The 23,889-nt window shown below is 48.5% G+C and overlaps 1 protein-coding gene across 4 annotated transcripts in view; it reads left to right on the top strand.

Annotated features, from left to right (window-relative positions):
- The window catches only part of ZBTB40 (zinc finger and BTB domain containing 40), an 81,716-nt gene extending 58,682 nt beyond the window's left edge, over positions 1-23,034 (top strand). For 3 of the 4 annotated variants that reach the window (XM_081307302.1, XM_081307303.1, XM_081307304.1), the window contains 9 exons: positions 1,266-1,434; positions 1,745-2,197; positions 2,853-3,059; positions 13,006-13,170; positions 15,452-15,666; positions 16,945-17,107; positions 17,767-17,853; positions 19,089-19,315; positions 20,880-23,034. In XM_081307302.1, the coding sequence (XP_081163428.1) occupies positions 1,266-1,434; positions 1,745-2,197; positions 2,853-3,059; positions 13,006-13,170; positions 15,452-15,666; positions 16,945-17,107; positions 17,767-17,853; positions 19,089-19,315; positions 20,880-21,074 (1,881 nt within the window). In that variant the 3' untranslated portion in view covers positions 21,075-23,034. The remainder of the gene's footprint in view (positions 1-1,265; positions 1,435-1,744; positions 2,198-2,852; positions 3,060-13,005; positions 13,171-15,451; positions 15,667-16,944; positions 17,108-17,766; positions 17,854-19,088; positions 19,316-20,879) is intronic. The other variant, XM_081307305.1, reaches the window with a different exon arrangement.
- Positions 23,035-23,889: the final 855 nt, after the last annotated feature.

Genomic DNA, 23,889 nt, shown 5'->3' with positions numbered 1-23,889 from the left:
ATAGAACAAAGCTTTGGCCCATATGGGCTAGCAAACAGTGCCAGCTCATTTTCTGTAAGGCTTCTCACAATGTGGCTAGCATCCCGGAAAAGCCAGGTGGGATTGGGGTGATTGGTGGAGGTCCGTTTATGTGCATTGTATCAGGAAAGAACAATAAAGAAACGGAAAGTTGAACTACAAATTCACCTATGGTGTTCTTTCCATCCAGGTAGGCTTGGAAGGTGTGCAGAAGGACAGGTTTCTCACCATCCCACAGGGACTGGCCCCTTGCTTTGGCCCTAGTGGGTGGAAGGTGGCACGTGTTCCTGCCGGGTGTGGGAGGCAGGGCTCCTGTGCCCGTGTCCCCAGCACAGCAGTACTTCAGAGCGTGGACTTCTGCAGTTGATCAGTTTTAGCCTCACTAATTAGTCTCATGCCTGCCTCCAGGGACATCAGGTTTATTTAGATGGACTTGAAAAGAGCAGAAATAAAATATCTTCCAAAATGAAAATTCCGTGTGGCCATCTGTGGATGGTTTTGCTTTATTTTCTCAGTATGCCAACTCTCTGCTGATAGCTCTCACGTTCTGAAAGAGGACAGCTTTGAAATCAGATTCTTGGCCTCTTTAAAGCCCCTATTTGAACCTGCTTTAAAACGCCGAGTTTCTTTATGAAAGAAAATGATGTTTAAAAGGGCACATCTAAGTGTCTAAAAATATGAAGCCCCCGATAGCACAGAATTACTTCCAGACACGGAGACAACTGGATATTATGGAAGATTATCCCGATCTCCAAGCCCTGTTGCTCTAGTCTAGGCTTCCAGGGTTAAGGTCTAGGAAAGCTCTCGGAGCTCCCAGAGCTGAGAGAACTCTTGGAGAAAATGCTGAGCCCTCCTTGTTGGTGCCTGCTTTGTGTTTCAGTTCATCTCCACGTGGGCTTCTTTTTGTGTTTTGTTAATTTCCCTGTCTCTTGGAAAACAAGGCTCTCCTTTACACATGTCATGAGGACAGGTGTGAGCTACTTAGAGATGCAGAAGTACCTTCTGGAACTAGATTTTTTAAAAAAATATTTTTAGTTGTAGATGGACACAATACCTTTATGGTGTTTGTTTTCCTTTTTTCTTGTTGTTTTGAGTGGTGCTGGGGATCCAACTCAGTGCCTCATGCATGCTAGGCAAGCGCTCTACCACAACCCCAGCCCTGGAACTAGATTTTTTTTAAAGTTGAAAACTATGGAGAAAATCTTGGGGTATTAACCCCATACCTTTGTCTCGTGGTGTTCATTTAGATTCTGAGTATTTCCTCTGAAACGGCCAGCCCCGAAGCTTCCCTGAGAGCAGTGCTGAGCAGAGCCAAGGAGAAATCAGTCTCAGCCGTTGAGATCTGCCGTCTCCTGTGCAGTGTCCACGAGTCTTTCCCAGGCCTGCAGCCGGTCATACAGGAGCTGGCATACATTGGTAAGGAATGGGGCTGGGGGTTTGTCAGGCCCCAGGCTCTTTCTTACTGAGGAAAAGAGGCAGCCGCTCATATGAGAGGGCATCGTACCTCGAGTTATTTATTCCTTTTGTATGCTCTCAACGCCTAACGCAGACAAGAGGCACGGGTACGTGGTGCTACTTGTGTTTATTGGGAAATAAACTGATATTACTTGAGAGTTTTTTTGAGGATCCCAAGTAGTCTCCATTCTCCTCTGAGAGTGTGTTAGAAACGTTATAAAGCAACAGAGGAACAGGATTCTCAGAGCCCTAAAGTTTCTCCCTCCTGCAGGTCTCCTAACCAAGGAAGACGGAGAGCAGGGAGCGTGGAAAGTGCACAGTAGATTCCACCCCAGCGCCAGCAACAGGGAGAATGCGGCCAAGGAAGATAGCCAGGCTGCAGGCCCAGGTAGCCAGGGAGAGACGGGTCCCCTGCCAGAGCAGCAAGAAGCAGACACGGCTGCCTCTCCCGACTCTGCCAAGAAGAGCTTCGTCTGCAAGGCCTGTGACAAGAGCTTCCATTTCTACTGCCGCCTGAAGGTGCACATGAAGCGCTGCCGCGTGGCCAAGAGCAGGCAGGTGCAGCGCAAGGATGGCAGTGAGGCCAAGGAGGCCGAGAAGGAGCTGGGCGCACAGCAGCCAGAGGTCCGCGGTGCAGGGGCCGAGCCCGAAGTCCCCAAGAAGAAGAAGAAGCGGCTTCCAGTGACTTGCGACCTCTGTGGGAGAGAATTTGCCCATGCCTCAGGTACCATTGCAGGGTCATAGTGGGGCCCTGGCTGTGCCAGGAGGATATGGACGGGCTCTGAAAACAGCAGGCTCTCTCAGAGGCAGGATGATATTTCAGAGGAAGCACGAGCTCTGGAATCAGCTCCCTGAGCTGTGATTTCCCAATCTGTCACACAGACACCCTGATGCTGTTTACTTTTTTAGATTGTTATGAAGTTTTAAGGCAGCAGAGCTCAGCACCTCCCACAGCAGCGGCAGGAGAGTACACATACAGAAACTCAGGTGGTCACTATTCATAACAATGATGGCCAGCCATTCAGCACCTGACTCTTAGGTTCTATGTACTACCTGCTTCTTGGAATGAATTAGAGTCGCAGAAATCGTGGAATGCAGAGTCGGAATTGTTTCCCTTGTCCCAGGTGTTGGGTAAACATAATGAAACATATTAGAGGTGTGTTTCTCTACTTTGGGGGGCTGGGTCCTGTTGAAGGATGGGGAAGGAGGTAAACCTGGAATCACTTAATGTCTGATGCAACCAGGAGTCACTCCAAGGCGACTCAGGGGACCGGTGGTGGGCAGCTGAACAGCAGGCGTGGCCGAGGTGGTGCTCGCAGCATCCTCCTGATGCCTAATGCTGGTGGCCGGTGTCTTCTGCTCCCTTCCTGGCCTCCTAGGCATGCAGTACCACAAGCTGACAGAGCACTTTGACGAGAAGCCTTTCTCCTGTGAAGAGTGTGGTGCCAAGTTTGCAGCCAACTCCACCCTGAAGAACCACCTCCGCCTGCACACCGGGGACCGCCCGTTCATGTGCAAGCACTGCCTCATGACCTTCACGCAGGCCTCCGCCCTGGCCTACCACACCAAGAAGAAGCATTCGGAAGGTGAGGCACCAACGCGCTCCCCTTCTTCCTGCGGCCTTCCAGCATGTGACCTGCCAAAACCCCATTGAGCCTTAGGCCCGGTCTCCATGTCAGGGAAATTAAAAATGAAAACAGGACTTAAAATCTGGGCACACTGTGAGGAGAACTCCCGTCTGCCCCCAGGTCGTGCAGTGCCTGCTGGGAGGGTTTCTGGAGAGGCTGGCTGACGTTGTTTAGACTGAGACTTTAGAGTGTGTGGAAGGCCAGGGTTCTCTGAGTTCTGATGTGTGGTTCAAGCATGAGAAAGACCCGGGGAAGCACCGGCTGAGGGTCAGGCAGCGCCAGGAGCTAAGGGTGGGCTGGGACTCCAGCACTCGCCCGCGGGCAGCGGGGACAGCACGGCAGAGTGTAGAGGGGGCTCTGGTGCAGGAGGGGGAGAGGCAGTGTGTTGTCAGGAGCCTTTGGAGGGCTCTGCATGGAGTCTGGAGCGTTTCCATGCATGTAATGTGCCCATCACCATTTTAAAACTAAACCATATCTGTTCTCTTTTCTGCTCAAGACCACGTGGCTTTTAGTCTCCTGCAGTGTGACTCTGGAGTCCTTCTGCAGCTGCCCCCAGTCTGTGGGCTCCTCCCTGGCCCTCCTTGCTCCTGCCCACCCACTCTGTCCTGCCCACTCTAGTTTCCTTCCCAGGCTTCAGGCCTGTGGGGCACTTGCTCCAGGACTCTGTCCATTTCTTGGGACGCCTCCTTTCAGATGTCTCCGTGCTTCCCGGCTCCTTCCAGGATTTCCTCACCGACAGCTGCTGGAGTCCCTCCCTGCACACTGGAGCCTCCACCCACAGCCTGCTTCCCTGCCTTACTTTGCCCACCGTGCTTATCGTGTGATGAGTCTCTGCTGGGTTCGTGTAGTCAGCTTGCAGTTAGTCTCCCCTGTTAGAAGGCTGGCTTCATGCAGGTAGAGCTGCTGGTCCTTTTTCCCCTATTGCTGAATTCAGGGAATTGGAATGGTATTTGGCAATTGCAGACCCTCGAAGTTGACTGATGAATGGGTTTCTTGAGTACTCTTCCGGGCATGGAGAAGTTGTAGGTGCACACACTGTGCTCCCACGGAGCTTGCATTCCGGTGGGTAAAACAAACAACAAAGAAGTCAATGTGTAACAGAAATCCAGAGTGGTCATTGCTGTGAAGAAAGGCCAGGCCAGGTAGGCCACAGGCATGACAGGACTGGGGTGGGCATGATTCACGTCGTCAGGGAAGCTCTGAGGGAGGTGTGCCAGGTGAAGTCTGATCAAAGTGAGCAGCCCAGCCAGTGGAGAGCCCCTCCCCAGAGTGGGAAGGAGCTTCCCCTGCTGGAGAGGCCACAGAATCAGGAGCTAAGTCAGCATCCGTGAGAACGGCGTGTTAAGGGAGAAAGCCAGAGAGCCAGGTCCGGTAAGGTCTGACTAGTCCAGCTGAGGACTTTGGCTTTGATGTGAACAATGTTAGTTTCTATGCTGCTCTAAAAAATTGTGGCTTAAAACAACACAGAAGTATTATCTTCCCATTCTGGAGGTTGGAAGTTCAAAAATTAATATTATGAGGCTAAGTCAAGGGCTCAGCAGAGTTGTGTTCCCTGTGGGGGTACAAGGGGGGATGCCCTCCTTGCCTTTCCCAGCATCTATTTTTATTTTATTTTATTTTATTGGTTGTTCAAAACATGACAAAGATTGCAGAATCACATCGGTTACAAATCCACATTTTTACATACTGCCATATTAGTAACTGTTGTATTCTGCTACCTTTCCTATCCCCTACTATCCCCCCTCCCCTCCCCTCCCATCTTCTCTCTCTACCCCATCTACTGTAATTCATTTCTCTCCTTGTTTTTTTTTTCCCCATTCCCCTCACAACCTCTTATATGTAATTTTATATAACATTGAGGGTCTCCTTCCATTTCCATGTAATTTCCCTTTTGTCTCCTTTCCCTCCCACCTCATGTCTCTGTTTAATGTTAATCTTTTCCTCCTGCTCTTCCTCCCTGCTCTGTTCTTAGTTGCTCTCATTATATCAAAGAAGACATTTGGCATTTGTTTTTTAGGGATTGGCTAGCTTCACTAAGCATAATCTGCTCTAGTGCCATCCATTTCCCTGCAAATTTCATGATTTTGTCATTTTTTAGTGCTGCGTAGTACTCCATTGTGTATAAATGCCACATTTTTTTTTATCCATTCATCTATTGAAGGGCATCTGGGTTGGTTCCACAGTCTAGCTATTGTGAATTGTGCTGCTATGAACATCGATGTGGCAGTATCCCTGTAGCATGCTCTTTTAAGGTCTTCAGGGAATAGTCCGAGAAGGGCAATAGCAGGGTCAAATGGTGGTTCCATTCCCAGCTTTCCCAGGAATCTCCATACTGCTTTCCAAATTGGCCGCACCAATTTGCAGTCCCACCAGCAATGTACAAGTGTACCCTTTTCTCCACATCCTCGCCAGCACTTGTTGTTGTTTGACTTCATATTGGCTGCCAATCTTACTGGAGTGAGATGGTATCTTAGGGTGGTTTTGATTTGCATTTCTCTGACTGCTAGAGATGGTGAGCATTTTTTCATGTACTTGTTGATTGATTGTATATCCTCCTCTGAGAAGTGTCTGTTCAGCTCCTTGGCCCATTTGTTGATTGGGTTATTTGTTATCTTATTGTCTAATTTTTTGAGTTCTTTGTATACTCTGGATATTAGGGCTCTATCTGAAGTGTGAGGAGTAAAGATTTGTTCCCAGGATGTAGGCTCCCTATTTACCTCTCTTATTGTTTCTCTTGCTGAGAAAAAACTTTTAAATTTAATTAAGTCCCATTTGTTGATTCTTGTTATTAACTCTTGTGCTATGGGTGTCCTATTAAGGAATTTGGAGCCCGACCCCACAATATGTAGATCGGAGCCAACTTTTTCTTCTATCAGACGCAGAGTCTCTGATTTGATATCAAGCTCCTTGATCCATTTTGAGTTGACTTTTGTGCATGGCGAGAGGAGGGGATTCAGTTTCATTTTGTTGCATATGGATTTCCAGTTTTCCCAACACCATTTGTTGAAGATGCTATCCTTCCTCCATTGCATGCTTTTAGCCCCTTTATCAAATATAAGATAGTTGTAACTTTGTGGATTAGTCTCTGTGTCCTCTATTCTATACCATTGGTCCACCCGCCTGTTTTGGTACCAGTACCATGCTGTTTTTGTTACTATTGCTCTGTAGTACAGTTTGAAATCTGGTATCACTACACCTCCTGATTCACACTTCCTGCTTAGAATTGCTTTTGCTATTCTGGGTCTTTTATTTTTCCATATGAATTTCATGATTGCTTTATCTATTTCTATAAGAAATGCCGTTGGGATTTTGATTGGCATTGCAGTGAACCTATAGAGAACTTTTGGTAATATCGCCATTTTGATGATGTTAGTTCTGCCTATCCATGAACAGGGTATATTTTTCCATCTTCTAAGATCTTCTTCTATTTCTCTCTTTAGGGTTCTGTAGTTTTCATTGTATAAATCTTTCACCTCTTTTGTTAGGTTGATTCCCAAGTTTTTTTTTTTTTTTTGAGGATATTGTGAATGGGGTGGTTTTCCTCATTTCCATTTCAGAAGATTTGTCACTGATATACAGGAATGCCTTTGATTTATGCATGTTGATTTTATATCCTGCCACTTTGCTGAATTCATTTATTAGCTCTAGTAGTTTCTTTGTAGACCCTTTTGTGTCTTCTAGGTATAGGATCATATTATCCGCAAATAGTGATAATTTAAGTTCTTCTTTTCCTATCTTAATGCCTTTAATTTATTTTGTCTGTCTAATTGCTCTGGCCATTATTTCGAGAACTATATTGAATAGAAGTGGTGAGAGAGGGCATCCCTGTCTTGTTCCAAATTTTAGAGGGAATGCCTTCAGTTTTTCTCCATTCAGAATGATGCTAGCCTGAGGCTTAGCATATATAGCTTTAATAATGTTGAGGTAAGTTCTTGTTATCCCTAGTTTTTCTAATGTTTTGAACATAAAGGGATGCTGTACTTTGTCGAATGCTTTTTCTGCGTCTATCGAGATGATCATATGGTTCTTATCTTTAAGTCTATTGATGTGGTGAATAACGTTTATTGATTTCCGTATGTTGAACCAGCCTTGCATCCCAGGGATGAATCCTACTTGATCATGGTGCACGATCTTTTTGATATGTTTTTGTATACGATTTGCCAGAATTTTATTGAGGATTTTTGCATCTAAATTCATTAGGGATATTGGTCTGTAGTTTTCTTTCTTTGAGGTGTCTTTATCTGGTTTGGGGATCAGGGTGATATTGGCCTCATAGAATGAATTTGGAAGTTCTCCCTCTTTTTCTATCTCCTGAAATAGATTGTGGAGTATTGGTATTAGTTCTTCTTTAAAGTTCTTGTAAAACTCTGCTGTATATCCATCCGGTCCTGGGCTTTTCTTGGTTGGTAGTCTTTTGATGGCTTCTTCCATTTCCTCACTTGATATTGGTCTGTTTAGGTTGTTTACATCTTCCTGACTCAATCTGGGTAGTTCATATGTCTTAAGGAATTTATCGATGCCTTCACTATCTTCTATTTTATTAGAGTATAAGGATTCAAAATAATTTCTAATTATCTTCTGTATTTCTGAAGTGTCTGTTGTGATGTTGCCTTTTTCATCCCGTAAGCTAGTAATTTGGGTTCTCTCTCTTCTTTTCTTTGTTAGCGTGGCTAGTGGTCTATCAATCTTATTTATTTTTTCAAAGAACCAACTTTTAGTTTTGTCAATTTTTTTGATTGTTTCTTTTGTTTCGATTTCATTGATTTCAGCTCTAATTTTAATTATTTCTTGCCTTCTACTATATTTGCTGCTGATTTGTTCTTCTTTTTCTAAGGCTTCGAGGTGTAGTGTGAGGTCATTTATTGGTTGGCTTTTCCTTCTTTTAAGGAATGAACTCCATGAAATGAATTTTCCTCTTAGTACTGCTTTCATAGTGTCCTAGAGATTTCGATATGTTGTGTCTGAGTTTTCGTTTACCTCTAAGAATTTTTTAATTTCCTCTTTGATATCTTCTGTAACCCTTTGTTCATTCAGTAGCATATTGTTTAATCTCCATGAGATGTAGGATTTTCCTTTCTTATTTTATTATTGATTTCCAATTTCATTCCATTATGATCAGATAAAATGCATGGTAGTATCTCAACTCCTTTGTAATTGCTAAGATTTGCCCTGTGACATAATATATGGTCTATTTTTGAGAAGGATCCATGTGCTGCTGAGAAGAAAGTGTATCCGCTTGATGTTGGGTGGTATACTCTGTATATATCAATTAAGTCTAAATTATTAATTGTATTGTTGAGCTCTGTGGTTTCTTTATTCAACTTTTGTTTGGAAGATCTGTCCAGTGGTGAGAGAGGTGTGTTAAAATCTCCTATGATTATTGTGTTGTGGTCTATTAGACTCTTGAACTTGAGAAGAGTTTGTTTGATGAACGTAGCTGCACCACTGTTTGGGGCATATATATTAATGATCGTCAAGTCTTGTTGGTGTATGGTTCCCTTGAGCAGTATGTAGTGTCCTTGTTTATCCCTTTTGATTAACTTTGGCTTGAAATCTGTTTTATTTGATACAAGTATGGACACCCCTGCTTGCTTCCGGGGTCCGTATGAGTGATATGATTTTTCCCAACCTTTCACCTTCAGTCTGTGTATGTCTTTTCCTATCAGATGAGTCTCCTGTAGGCAGCATATTGTTGGATCTTTTTTTTAATCCATTCTACTAGCCTATGTCTTTTGATTGGTGCATTTAAGCCATTAACATTTAGGGTGACTATTGAGATATGGTTTGTATTTCCAGCCATATTTGGTTATGTTTGTTACTTAACATGATTTGTTTTTCCTCTATGCTTAGTTTTTCCTTTACTGTACTACCTCCTGCTGTTGGTTTTCATTGTTATTTTCCATTTCCTCTTCCTGTAATGTTTTGCCAAGGATGTTTTGAAGAGCTGGTTTTCTAGCTGCAAATTCTTTTAACTTTTGGTTGTCGTGGAAGATTTTTATTTCATCTTCAATCCTGAAGCTTAATTTCGCTGGATACATGATTCTTGGTTGGAACCCTTTTTCTTTCAGCGTTTGAAATATGTTGTTCCAGGATCTTCTAGCTTTCAGAGTCTGTGTTGAAAGATCAGCAGTTATCCTGATTGGTTTACCCCTAAATGTAATCTGCTTCCTCTCTCTTGTGGCTTTTAAGATTCTCTCCTTATTCTGTATGTTGGGCATCTTCATTATTATGTGTCTTGGTGTGGATCTCTTATGATTTTGTACATTTGGTGTCCTGTAGGCTTCTAGTATTTGGATTTCTGTTTCATTCTTTAAGTCTGGGAAGTTTTCTAGTATTATTTCATTAAATAGATTGCTCATTACCTTGGTTTGGACCTCTATACCCTCTTGTATCCCAATAACTCTTAGGTTTGGTTTCTTGATGTTATCCCATAATTCTTGGATGTTCTGCTCATGATTTCTTAACATTCTCGCTGAGCTGTCTATGTTCTTTTCAAATTGAAAAACTTTGTCTTCGTTGTCTGAAGTTCTATCTTCTAAGTGTTCTATTCTGCTGGTAATACTCTCATTTGAGTTTTTAATTTGGTTTATTGTTTCCTGCATTTCCAGGATTTCTGTTTGTTTTTTATATCCTCTATCTCCCTATAGAGTTGATCTTTTGCTTCTTGGATTTGTTTATGTAATTCATTGTCAAAGTGATTTTTCAGTGTCTGAATTTGCTGTATAATGTCTTCCTTGAGACTTCAGATCATCTGAAGCATGTATATCCTGAACTGTTTGTCTGACATTCCATCAGCTGCAGATATTACCTCATCTAATATTGAATTAGCCTCTATTGTTTGTGGTCCTTTCTTTCCTTGTCTTTTCATACTGCTCATGATTCTTTCTAGCTTTGTGAAACTGTTGTGCTAATGTTTTTCCCCTTATATATTTTATTGTTCTTATATAGCTTCAAAATCCCTCTTTTGCAGAGAAAGACAATGTTAACAGTTCCCAATATCAACAGTACATTATCTAAGCACAAGTTTTCATTATTAATACATTTATAGTTAGATTCTAAGACTATAGATATTGGTTTTAATTATTACTTAAGAATATATTCATTAGTTTCATAAAAGGCGTACCATATCTGGTGGCATATAGAAAACTTAATTTCAGACGAAGGATGTTATACTTAGAGGGAAAGGAGTGAGGGTATGAGGTTAAACTAGCTTAGTTAGCACCTTTGGAGAACTCTAACCACTAGACTGGTAATTTATGGAAGAATGTATAGACTCAACCTCCTATCTGAATTTAGATAGTTACCCTATGTATAGATAGCAAAGGTTAGGAGATTTAAAGTGGGATAGAGAGAATACGAATGAAAAAAATAACAAGGAAGAAAAGAGAAATAAGAGAAGGAAAAGGAAAGATAGAAATAAAGAAAAAAATGGGGGGAAGGTGGGGTATATACAATTCCTCTATATTATATTACTTTGGTAATTCGGTTGTTCATGCACAGTTCTTGGTTTCACATATGCTGAAGTTGTGGAAGAGAGAGAAGAAAAGAGAGAAAGAAAGAAAAAAAAAGTCTCTCAGAACACTGTTTTCCTTGCTTCCAGTAGGTGGCGTTGTCTATTCCTAGCTTGAGCCTCTGTATTCAGGGTGGTAGGTATAGCCAGTGTGAAAGGAAATGAGCTTCCACCTGTATCTTCCCTGCTCTAGTCTCTGAGGTAGAAACCAGGTGCCTGTACAGTTGTTGTTTTGCGTTGATAGCTACAACCCCCAAAAGCTTGTGGGAAATATTTTGAGTTATCGCAGCTAAGGGTGGGGGAGTTGGAAACCGGGTACCTGGATCAGCCGCAGAACCGTGCTGGTAGCCACACCCCCTTTGATGGGTTTTAAGGGTTGATGGGCTTCCTCCGGGTTAGCACTCGGGGTAGGGCTGGACTTCCTCCTCCGTTCTGGCTTGGTGCACGCCGGGCGTCTTCCTCCTCCGGTCTCCTTTCCCAGCATCTAGAGTCTGCCTGTCATCCTGGGCTCTCGGCCACATCACTTCAGCCTCTGCTCTATCACCATGTCCCCTCCTTGGGCTCTTCGTCCTCCCTCTTACCAGAATGCTGTGATTCCACAGGGCCTCTGGAGAGCCAGAATGAGATCAAGATGCTTAACTCAGGCACAGATTCTTTCGCACAGTTACCATTTCCAGGGCTTAGGTCGTGGCCATTTGGGAAGCCATTATTCTGCCCTAAGAGGGTTTTGAGCAAAGTGGTGGGATCTGGTTATATTCTTAGAGGTTACTTCTGCCCACTTTCAACAGTGAACTGTTCCAGGACTGGAGTGTAATATACATAGACAGTGGCAGGCGCTTGTGGCGGTCAATGGATAGAGGATGTAGTTTTCAACTAGAGTTGTATTAGGGGTGGAAAAGCATTCAAGTTTGAGGAGATAGATACACACACACACACACACACACACACACACACACAGAGATTTATTTATTATTATTTATTTATTTTGTGGAGTACTGGAGACTTAACCCAGGGGCACTTAGCTACTGAGCCACATCCCCAGCCCTTTTATATTTTATTTAGAGACAGGGTCTCATTGAGTTGCTTAGGGCCTCAGCCTCCTGAGCCGCTGGGATTGCAGGTGTGCACCACCATGCCTGGCTGAGGATATGTTTTTGAAAGCAGAGGTGACGGGGCTGGGGATGTGGCTCCAGCGGTAGCGCGCTCGCCTGGCGTGCGTGTGGCCCGGGTTCGATCCTCAGCACCACATACAAACAACGATGTTGTGTCCACCAATAACTAAAAAAAATAAATATTAAAAAAAATTCTCTCTCTCTCCCTCTATCACTCTCTCTTTAAAAAAAAAAAAAAAAAAGAAAGCAGAGGTGACAGGATGGGTTGGATATGGGTGCAGAGGGAAGAGAGGACAGGGCATGACTTGGGGCTTGGGCCTGGACAGCTGAGTGAATGACCCTATGCTTACTGAGGTGGGATTGGGGGCCTGGGCCTGTGGGGGGGGGGGCAGAGCAGCAGGAGCTGATTGTGAGGGGGCAGATGTGAGGGGGAAGAGCTCTGAGTGGACAGGCAGACAGGAAGCTGGTGTCTGAGCCTGGAGTTGTGGAAAAGGGTGGCGCTCTCAGCAAGGCAGTGTGCAGGGCTCTGAGATGAGGTCATCTAGAAAGGGATGCAGAAGGTCAAGGACAAAGCCTCAGGATTCTCAATCATTTCAACTTTTAATTCAAGAAACCTTTTTTTCAAAAAAAAAAAAATTCTCTTTCAAAGCCCAATAGGTGAAAGTGGAAATGAGGCTGTCTGCCCCGGGTGCCGCCGGCCTGCGTCACCCGCACTCCTCAGGTGCCCACACTCCTCGGCCGGTGCGCCTCTTCACAAATGCCGCTCCTCCAGAGCTGCTCTTGACCTTTCCAGTCTTTGGCAGCCCAACAGCTACATTTTCATTATGTGTGCGAGAAAGTTGAGAAGCCCAGGGATGTGCACTGACTTTAGAGCAAGTCATTCCTCCTCCAGCCACGTCGCACCTTGGTGTGCAGCTCCAGATCACACTGCGTGTCTCGTGAGGAGGCTGGACTCCCGCGTTTCTGAACACAAGGATTTATCTCTTGACAGAGGTGGAACGAGCCCTTCCGTCCTCAGGGTGGCCTGACCAACAGAGGCCTTCTCTGGTGTGATGAGAACCCTGCTCCTCTATGCAGCTGTGCTCAGCATCTATCGGAGGCGCTGTTGGTGAGGGGCAGGTGTTGACAGGAGGCTGCAGACCTCACCCGGTGGATTATAGATTGTCTGAGGGTTTAATGTCATCTCCAGATGACAGTTCCCTGGTGTGTGCCTCAGAATTTTGCCTGTAGGAATGCCGTGAGAGTTCAGTGCTGGCCCTCACAAGCTCGTGTGTATTTGCAGGAAAGATGTACGCCTGCCAGTACTGTGATGCGGTGTTTGCCCAGTCCATTGAGCTGTCCCGCCACGTGAGGACCCACACTGGGGACAAGCCATACGTCTGCAGGGACTGTGGCAAGGGCTTCCGGCAAGCCAACGGCCTCTCCATCCACCTTCACACCTTTCACAGTATGTACTGAGATGATGGATGTCAGGTGTGCAGGGCTACACCTGGCCCTGAGAAAACGTGGAGCAGTCAGACAGAGGTTCACCCCACCAGAACTGGCCCCATTCAGTGCCCTGCCTTCCCACATTCTCCTGCAGACCCACAGTCCTCTGGTCCTGTTTCAGGAAGAATCCCATTTTAACCCGTCCCCATGATGCTGGCTTCTCTCTGCCAAGGCTTTCCCTTGTCCTGCTCCAGCCCGCCTGCTGCTGTTCAGCTGCAAAGGCAGACTGTGCTGGAAGGACAGAGCCTCTGTGCTGGCGGCTCAAGGGCACCAGAGGGTTTTTGTAAGTCCCCATCCTCTTCCTCGTCCTGTGCTCACACCTGCCTCCCGCAGGGGCAGCCCAGCCCTTTCCTAGAGTGGAGCCTGCGTCCTGCATGGTGCTCACCGTTCTGTTCCAAGTGCTATTGGACTTCCCTCAATTAGTAGGGTCTTCCCCCATCCTTCTCCCTTTCTACTAGCACCAACACATGCACACACGCGCGCGCACACACACACGAGGAAAAGAAGTACTGCCACCCCTCATGTTTCCTTCAGCCTCGCTTTTTGCAGCCAGAATGTGACCAACACAGCACAGCAAGTGTCCTGGGCTTGATCTTGAATCCTGACCCTGCCACTTACTTTTCTTAAACAAATTGCCTTCCCTTCCTAAGCTGCATGTGCTCCTTCCAAACTAGAGCACATGATAACACCACCACCTTGGATTCTTATAAGGATTAAATGAGATCTCACTACCACGGAAGCGAGACGTGTCACCCTCACACATAGAAGTGGCTCAATAGATGAGATATTACGGTTGGTGATAAGAGCATCCCTGTCAGGTACCATCTGTCACCATCAAGCTTATCTCTTGGCATGCCAGGTACCTTGCATACCTTCCTCCTCTCTCCTTCCCCCTGCTCACCCTTCCTCCCACACACTGCTTTCTAGCTGTTGGCAAACAGTGTCTCATAACATCTGCTTTATGTGAACACATCCATGTGTGCTTTCAGCCCAGCCACCGTGGACTTTGCCAGAGCTCCTCAATGCCAGCATGTGGCTGGACACTGGGTCGTGCGGGAAGAATACAAAGCGTGGCCCCTAGCCCCATGGAGTTGACGAAGACTGCTAAAAGCCCACTTACAGTAGACCTCCAGAGTAGGTCTTGGCTTGGATCCAGTGCCAACCTCTTGAAGTGACATCTGCTTTAGTCTTCTTTTCTCAGTAGCATTACATGAGAATCAGGAAAGGGGAAGACATTAATTTTCAGAATGGAGAGGACCCAAAATAGTTGGCCACATCCCAGAGTCAGTCCTCCCCAGCAGCACAGCACCCAGGCCCCTCGTCCCCTGCACTGAGCTCTCCCGTTCCTTGCTGCGGAAACCTGTGTCGGAGAGCCTATAAAGACAGCATGAAACTGCAATTTTAAGCGCTCTTGTCCACAGGGAGACTAGTTAATGGTGCTGCCCACCGCTGCCTGCCAGGATCCCTGAGTGAATCTGGTCAGTGCACCAGTAAGGTTGGCCCATGGCTGGGTCTTTCGTGTGGGCAAAGGATTTTACTATTAAAACATTTTGCTTTCTATTGCTTTAAGAAAAAGACTGACGTTCTCTGCCAGCCATATGGCCAGTACGTTCTTTATTAGTCCTCCATATTTTGAGGTCCCACCGGGGAGCTGGCATGTCCAGTGAAGCATGGGCCTCCAGAGTGGGCTCTGGGTGTGCCCTTGGGCAGGAAGGTGCTAACTTAACTCTTTAAACCTTGACTTTTCTAATCTCTAAATTAAGCATGATGATAGAAGCTGCCCACAGGCTGGGGGCAGGGCTAGGTGTCTCTGGGGGCGCTCATTGCCCTCCTCCATGCAGAGGCTTCTTGCTATTGAGTCTGGAGCTCAGTGAGGAAGCACTCCTTGTGCTACTGATGACAAAAGAAATAGTGATGCTCTGGGGAGTGTGTGGGCATCTCCACCAGGAATTAGAAAACTCAAAACGCCACTGCGAACATGAGGAGCAACCACGATGTTCCCTGGAAAGTGGTCGAATAGATTAAAATGAGGAATTGGACAAACTGCTGGATGCTGCAGGGTGTCAGTCCAGGAGCTCAGAGGAACCAGGCCCACCTCCTGGAGCTTGCTTCAATGACCTCAAGTCCCCGGAGTCTATGATGCTGTGTGACACCCAAATAGCGTTGCATTACTGATTGCTGCTTGTGCTGTTTTTCTCCCCTCTGCCTCTTTCTCTTATGGCTGCCCCTCCGGGAACTAGACATAGAAGATCCATACGATTGCAAGAAATGCAGGATGAGTTTCCCCACTCTGCAAGATCACCGGAAGCACATCCACGAGGTGCACTCCAAGGAGTACCACCCCTGCCCCACGTGTGGGAAGATCTTCAGTGCCCCTTCCATGCTGGAGCGCCACATGGTGACCCACGTCGGAGGAAAGCCCTTCAGCTGTGGGATCTGCAACAAGGCCTACCAGGTGACCTCAGGCCCTGGGAGTTGTTCCTCCAGTCCCTGCCCCATTTGGTTCCCTGGTTCCTGTGTTTGTGACTTGCAGGTTGTCCCAGCTCATCCCCAAATGTTACAATAGGACCAATCCTTTTATGTCATGGGCTGGGGTATAGCTCAGAGGTGGAGCATGTGTTCAGTATTGCAAGAGCCTGGGTTCCATCCCCACCACTGGATTTTAAAAAGCAACTTCTAATTGAGATTCTCTGAAATCTGGTCAAGTGATGCAGTGGGGGAGCCGTCTGTCATTAGATCAGAAAGTTCTCACCCCTCTTCTCTTCGACTTCATCTTATCAAAAATGGGATGCTGTTCTTCCCCTTGGACGCTCATGTTCTATAGAACCTATTGATGCACAAGGGATATGAAAATAGCAACGAGGAGCAGTACAGTGCCTTGATCGCCTTGTTTAGCACAATTGTTTAACTCCCAGGGAAGGACTCTGCATTTTTACTTTAGAATTTGTTACATAATTAAGGTGAAGCCCTATGTAGATCTAAAAAGAAACCATGTCTGTCAGAAATCAGTCCCAGAGAAAAGAATGGTCCTTGCTGTCTCCTGTGATGAAGGTGTGGACAGAGGCCCAGAAGCTGATTTAGAAATGAGAGCTAACTTTGTGCCCAGCCTTGTGCTGTGACATTGGTGTGACGGAGCTGAGGAGGGCCTGGGCTTGGTGTCTAGAGACCAGGAAATTGCATGGAGAGTTCCCAGGGCTGTTCTGGAGGCTGGGAAAGGCAGTGACGCTTGCTTCTGGATTCCCAGGCTCCTCCCTGGCAGGCTGCTTTGCCTCACCTCTAGGCCTCGGGGAAGCGGTGAGAGAGAGCTCAGGGTGAAGGACATCTGTGCCTGCCGGTGGCCAGGGTTTAGTCCTGAAGACTTACGGGGGACTCAGTTGAGCCCTGCCAGAGTGGCCTCTCCACTCCTAGTTGCCTTACTCTCGAGTCAGCACTCAGCAAGATAGGTCAGTGTACACTTAGGTGGTTCGCAGTGACTTGGGAGGCTGAGGCAGGAGGACTGCAAGTTTAAGGCCAGCCTGGGCAACTTAGACTATGTCTGAAATTTTGAAAAAAAAGGGCCAGGGATGTAGCTTGGTGGTAGAGTGCCCCTGGGTTCAATCACCAGGACTCCAAAAAACATATGGCAGTAGATCCATGAGCTTATCTCAGAATCTATTTTCCTTTATGGGGATCTTGTGAGCTTCCTGGCTTGCTAGAACTTTCTAAGACCTAACATTTGCCTGATTTCTTGCAGCAATTGTCTGGTTTGTGGTACCATAATCGGACCCACCATCCGGATGTGTTTGCTGCTCAGAACCACCGATCGTCTAAGTTCTCATCTCTGCAGTGCAGCTCCTGCGACAAAACCTTTCCCAACACCATTGAACACAAGAAGCACATCAAGGCCGAGCACGCAGGTGAGGCGGGGGCACAGAGCGCCTGTGAGCAGATGCGTGGGAGGGTCTTGATGTCCTGGTGGTCGTGCTGTGGTGGTCGCCTCTGTTCTGCCCGGCATACCTGAAAGGACGCCAGTCCCAACCCTCAGTAACAGTAGCTTGAGTGGCCGTGATTCTCAAATCTGGACACCCAGGGCAGTGTAAGCTCCTGTCAGCCCCTGAGTGAGGACCACTCAGGCACATGGGAAGGGTGCCAGCTTTGGTGGCAGATGGGCTCAGGAAACCCCAATGCCAGCACTTAACCAGCTGCATGACCTTGGCAAGTGACTTTTCCGAGCCTGTTTCCTCCTGCGCAGAATGGGAGTTACTAATACCTGCCTTGTAGGTAAATTGAGAGATAATCACAGCAGCTGTCAGTCACGGAGCATTTTCTGTGTACAGGGCGGCAGCTGGGTACTCCGTGTGTATTTTCTTGTTTAACTCCCACTACCCTTGTTGCACCTGGACAGTCTGGACCAGAGCCTGCTCTTTACGACTAGGTTGCGTGAGGTGTGAGCCTCTTGCCGTGGTGGATCTTGTGCAGAGAGGCAGTCCTCACCCCACCCCAGGCTGTCCACTCTCTGGCCTTGGCAGAGCCCTCCTTTTGTCTTTTTCCACGATTTTCCTTATACACTTCACAGATATGAAGTTCCACGAATGTGACCAGTGTAAGGAGCTCTTCCCCACGCCAGCTCTGCTGCAGGTCCACGTCAAGTGCCAGCATTCAGGTCAGTGCCCCTTCTGCACACCTCTGAGCCAGACTGAGTGCAAGTCTCGTCTTTTCTTTTCTTTTTTTAATATTTATTTATTTGTTTGTTTATTTATTTCTTTAATGTAGTTGTAGTTGGGCACAATACCTTTATTTATTTATTTTTATGTGGTGCTGAGGATTGAACCCAGGGCCTTGCACGTGGGAGGCAAGTGCTCTACTGCTGAGCTCCAGCCCCAGCCCCACAAGTCTCATCTTTACCACTCCAGCCAGGCCAAGCCACTGGCTTGTGCTTCGGTTTCCTCATCTGGCAGATGGGAATTATAGTACTCACTTCATCAGGTGGCTGCGAAAGCCTTTAGGCCTGGCACTGGTGAGCACCCGGTGTAGCCATGGCTGTCATTGTTGTGCCTGTATTCCATCAACTCTAGAAGGCCAGATACTAAGTTGTACCATTTTTAATGAACCATTAAGTGCTGCCAATTAAACTATGCTTTCTTATTACTTGAATCTGTAGGTTATGCTAAGTGCTATTTTAGTCTTAACTTGACATGGATCTTTATCCTGTCACACGCATGGTGTGCATACATAAAAAGGAAAACCTAAGAGTAAGTCGATGAAGGGGAGAAGCCAGCTTCTCCAGTAACTTTCAGTTCCAGTTGTCAAGGTTTGTCACACCATGTTTGCTCTGCCATCGATAGCATTGGTGACCAAGCACAGACATAAGATTCCTCCAGAAAACTGGAGGCTCTTAGTTTTGATCTCTGAAATATCACATAGACTGCTTTTGATTGTTGCTCTGGGATGTGGCTGACCCTTCATCACCTGCCCCTCCCCCTGGACTGTTCGGGTACTGCTCGGGAAAGTGTCCACCATCCTGTCCCAGGGATGTCGTCCAGTCATGGACACTCGTCCTGTGAGCCCGTGCTTGTGCATGGACAGCCATCGACCCCACTGCTGCCTAGCCACAGCAGTCAGAGGTGCCATTGGTCCCGCCTCAGAGATGTGAAAATGAACGTCCTAGGTTTGGTGAAATCGTTCATCAGTGTCCTTGTCCACCATGGAACTAGTAATGGGCTTCAGCAGAGGCAAGCCTAGCCTCTATCTGATGCTAATAATTAAACTGTGTATTCTGAGGGTACCTCACTTGCAGGAGACCCTTCCAAAGCTCTCTGTCTAGTTTTATGTCGTTGCCATTTTATAAAGAAGGCCCCTCCAGACCTCGACCTGCATCTCTCCCCCTCCCTCCTTCAGGGACCCAGCCATTCAGGTGCTTGTACTGCGCGGCCACGTTCCGCTTCCCGGGAGCCCTGCAGCACCACGTCACCACGGAGCACTTCAAGCAGTCGGAGAGCACCTTCCCCTGTGAGCTCTGTGGGGAGCTCTTCACCTCCCAGGCACAGCTGGACGGCCACCTGGAATCTGACCACCCAAAGATGGCGGGCACTGAAACCCAGGCTGCCACCTCACAGATGGTACAGGTGATTCTGGGGCCATCAGATTCACGGGATGTGAATGCGGGGTTCCAAAGGCTTCCCTAGAGTACCTTGGTTGAAGATCTCCCTGGTAATACATTCATGATCTTAAGAGTCCCTGCACCTCTTACCAAACAGAGCTGCAGGGAACTGTGGAGAGGAGTGGCTACACCCCGTGTTGGGCAGGGACCACCATCAGGTGAGGCCCATGGGTGACTCATGGGCTGGGCACGTACACCTTGTGTGTCTGGGCCTCTCACCTGGTGAGAAGCCCGCCTCTACTTGATTTTGAAGCCAAGCTCAGCCCAGTCTGTCTCTGGTCCCTTTGTATCCTCCCTCCCATCTTTTCCAGAGAGAGGAGGGCAGAAAAGGAAGGAAACTCGGCTCTGCCCATATTGAGTGGCTGGAGAGGGGCTAGGGAGAGCTGAGACTGAGGGAGGCTTCGGCCTCTTGGACTGCCCCACTGTCCAGTTGTGTAGGTCAGTCATTTGCAAACCATGTTTTTATGGCCTCTAGGGAACCAAGGTTAAGTCAGGTGGGCAGAAGTCCAGGTGACAGGCCTGCTATCATGTCACCCAGGCCATTTTGCTTTTATTTATGTATATATTTCCTTAGAGTTCTTGGTGAGATGTCCTTGGAGAGGAAGAAAAGGAGGGCTCCAGTTCTAAAAGAGAAAACCAGCTCGGGAACTGCTGTTTCCGGTGACTGGGCTCCACCCTGTAGCATGGGAAGCAGCTGTGCCCGCTGTCCCCTTCTGGCTGCTTCTCAGGAGCGGGTGGCTGAGCCCTCCGTGGGCAGGGCTTGGGGGGCACTCTTGTTTAAAAATACTGAAGGAATCAAGCTGTCCAGGGGTCCACAGGTCAGAAGCACTGAAGCCAGGTTGGGCCGGAGCTGGGAGTGCCTAACCACAGACTGGCTCTCCCGCCAGGGGCAGGTCAGCCTTAGCAGACAGTGTGCGTGGCGTGTGGCCCGTGGAGGGTAGGGGTGCAGGCCAGCCAGCTGCTGAGCTGTGACTGAGCTGGCAGGAGCCATGGCTCATCTGTTTAACTGCTTCTCAAGCTCTGTAGCCACACAACCCCCACGAAGGCTGGCAGCTCTCGGAGGTCCGAGAAGGCCCTCTGCCTGGGCTTCTGAGAATCCCTTCATTTCCATGCGTCCAGGCTGCTGTCACGTCACCCAGGCCACTTAATTTTTAAGTTGCCATGTTTCAGACCTGAGACCAGCCACCTTCAGTGGCTCCTGTTCCATGGCACTTACCTACGCATTGTCATCCTCGAGACAGGAAAACTCAGTGTGGGAGACCAAGGCAGGGTTCCCTGGTGTGATCACAGAGTCCGGCGCCCAGAGGCGGCATACTGGGCAGATTATAGCAATTTGGTGCGTAGAGTTATTGAAATTGTCTGCCGCCTTCCCTTTTGCATCACTGGCATTAGGCTTGCCTCTTCCCATTAGGCACAAGTAATTGCTCTCCTCAGGGGGAAACATAAATATCATCATTACCGCACGAGGCGGACACTCGGAGCTGACTGTGGACACTGCCCAGAGCAGCCTTCCGGTCTTTCCCTTTCAGGTGATCCAAACTCCGGAGCCAGTGGCCCCCACTGAGCAGGTTATCACTTTGGAGGAGACACAGCTTGCTGGATCGCAGGTGTTCGTGACTTTGCCTGATTCTCAGGCATCTCAGACCAGCTCTGAGCTCGTGGCGGTGACTGTGGAAGACTTGCTGGATGGTACCGTGACCCTGATCTGTGGCGAGGCCAAATGAGGGACTGCTCCTCTGGCGGAGGGGTCCCTGCGTCAGCTCCAGAGGGGAAGCTCTGCAGTTTGCCCTTTGCCCTCCCTGCTGTCCTTCATGGCGAGCATCTTAGCTTAGCACCAACCTAGACTATCTCCTTGGGAAAACAGACGGAAATTACACTGCTCTCATGAAACCCACCATGTCTGAATCATCCGTGCCGATACTCCGTCCTCCACGAAGACAGCCTCCATCCCATGGCTCTGTTCGGGTCTCCGTGGCACCACTTGGCCCTGAGGGAAGTCTAGCTTCTGAAATAGTCTGAAAGAGCAGTGGGTTGGGAGCTGGTGACCAGGCCAGCCAGGAAGGTGTGCCATGCTGCAGCCCTGTTTGGGCAGGGCATTTAGCTGGGGGACCGGGCTAGCAAGAAGTAGCTGCAAGGGACTCCAGTGCCCTGGCAGTTTGAAAATGAGAGCAGGCCCCAGCACCCCCTCCAGGAACCCCAGCCGAGAGCACACTTGTCTGTCCTCACTTCTCCCATCTCCCCTCTGCTTGGGTCCCCCAGATCCTGCTGACCATGCCCAGCACACTAGTGATACCACTGCAGGAAGCACAGGTCCTCGCTGGTCCACAGAGGGAGCCCCTCCCCAAACAAAGCCTGTGGAGGGCTTCTCCTGGAGACACTCCATGGGAGGCCGTCCAGCTGAAGAGGCCGCCTCTGCCTTTCTACGGTGTTCTTCCTGGTGTCCTTACCTGAAAGGTGGCTCTCACAGCTCTTCCATGTTCCTCACCCCCTTCCTCTGATCAAGGGTAAAACTTCTACTGACCCAGGGGGCCTGGCTTGTGGCTGCGTCTGGAGCATGTGATGTTGCCACTGAGCCAGCAGCGGGCAGGCAGGCAGGGGCCTGTCTGTGGAGGGGTGGCCAGGGCAGCTCCTAGCTGTGCCTGCTGCCCGCTGGTACGCCTCGTGGACGGCTGCTCTCTGGCTCCCCGGGCTGCACATTTAGTGAAGTTCAGTGATCTTTTTGAGTCTGAATTTCAAAAAACTTTTTGTCTTTAGTTCCTAAAATATAATCTGGTAATTAATGGTTTGTGGAGTCCATTAGGAGGTGAAGTAGATGACTGTTCGTTCCTAGGTTAGGATTCAACTGTCCTTTATGCCCAAAGGTTGACCTGGGCTAGTGCAGCACTGACACACAGACAGGGCTCCCTGCCACTTTGTGTGGCTTGAATCCTTGGATAGGAGAGCGCTTGAACTGGGCGCTCGCCCTCACCCACCAGCAGCGAGAGCCCAGCACTTCCTTCCAAGCATAAGGTCTCGCGTGGCCACATGCAGAGCCGGGGTCGGGCTCCGCTGTGGTGGGGCATTGGTTGCTGCTGCGGGGTCTGATGGCACCCAGCTACAAGGGCAGAGGGTTGCGCCTTCACCTTGACTGCTGTCTGGAATCCGCTGGGCAGAGTGTCCTGGCAAGTTTCCACAGCCCGCCCCACAGCTGCTCCCGCCCCCAGGCCTGTCCTCATTTTGATGTGGCAAAGCACTTGAGCTCGTAGTCCTGGAATCTTCTTATCCTCAAGCAAATGACATTTTTAAAGGAGAGTCCGCTTCAGAAGCCAAAAACTGACCAGAAGATGGTGCTCAAACCCTAAGACTTCACCTCCCTGGAAAGACCTCACCGTTCTGCCCTGGCCGCCCCTGTTTGAAGCTTTTCCAGTCCTGTGGGCTGGCAGACAGGAGAGCGTAAGTGGCAAAATGGCACTGAATCTCCCCTTGGCACCACATGAGACCCACTGAAAGGCAGTGGAGTGGCACAGGCTCTAGGCCCAGTGGTAAGAACATGGCTCGGAGGGGTGGGAACTGCGGTGAGCGTCACTAAGTTTCTGCCTTCCAGAAAGCAAAACAATTAAAACCAGTTGCTGAGGGCCGTGGGGAGAGTAGGGTTTATTCTGTTTTGTTTTAGAGTGTTCTGAATAAAAGCGCTGGAAGTTTTAAGCCTAAGTGTCAGATCCTTTCCAGCACTGAGAGTCCTTTCCTGATTTTGATGGGGACCCAGATGGTGGTTGGACGCTGTTTTCTTCTGAATCACCAGGCTCGCAGCAGAGAAGTCGGACCTGCACCCGCCCAGCGGTGCTGTTCTGTTGGGGCGCAGGAGTCCGTCCTGGATTCAGTGTCTGCTCCGAGTGGCCTGTGTGCTGGCCAGCTCCGCCTTCACAGTGTCGCTCTCTGGAGAGGCCCAGGCCTGCATTTTACAAGGAGACCTTTTCAGTTCTCCCACTTCTGCCCAAGAGACCTTCTGCGTGGCTGCTCTGGAGGACGTTGCTAATGGCTCTCCTCTGTCCACGTGCTTGCTTTCCTGTGGCCGTGGTGTTTCATGTCCCTTCTGCCATGGAAGGTGCCATGCGGTCTCTGGATGAACTTGTGGCAGTTGGAGGAGTCTGGACTTCTGGGAACAGGTGCATTGGTTCCTTAGGGCCACGCGCCTCCTCTGCTCCCTGAGCTCATGACCCTGCTGGTGAAGAGGGACCGGAGGCGGGTGCCACACTGGGGTCTGTTTCTGCAGGAGTGGTGGGGTCAGTTACAGACCGGATTTGCCCATCAAGGTAAGTGAGGCTGAAATCGATGATTGAGTGCCGCAGGCAGATGTGACCCACCATCCAAACAGGAGCAGAACCTGGACCGGGGGCAGCCACAGGGCAGGGACAAAGGTCTATTTGTAAAGCCATCTCTCCTGTCTCTGAAGTTGCTTGGAAAACTTTGAGCCCATGAACATCAGGGCTGCCGTGGCAGTGCCCGCTTCCCATGGTGCAGGCCCCTCTGAGGAAGCCTCCAACTTGCCCCCGGCCACAG

The sequence above is a fragment of the Spermophilus citellus genome, assembly GCF_964194105.1.
Source record: "Spermophilus citellus genome assembly, chromosome: 9".
Classification (NCBI taxonomy): domain Eukaryota; kingdom Metazoa; phylum Chordata; class Mammalia; order Rodentia; family Sciuridae; genus Spermophilus; species Spermophilus citellus.
The sequence above is the reverse complement of the archived record's forward strand: the minus strand, read 5'-3'. Positions and strand labels throughout refer to the sequence as shown.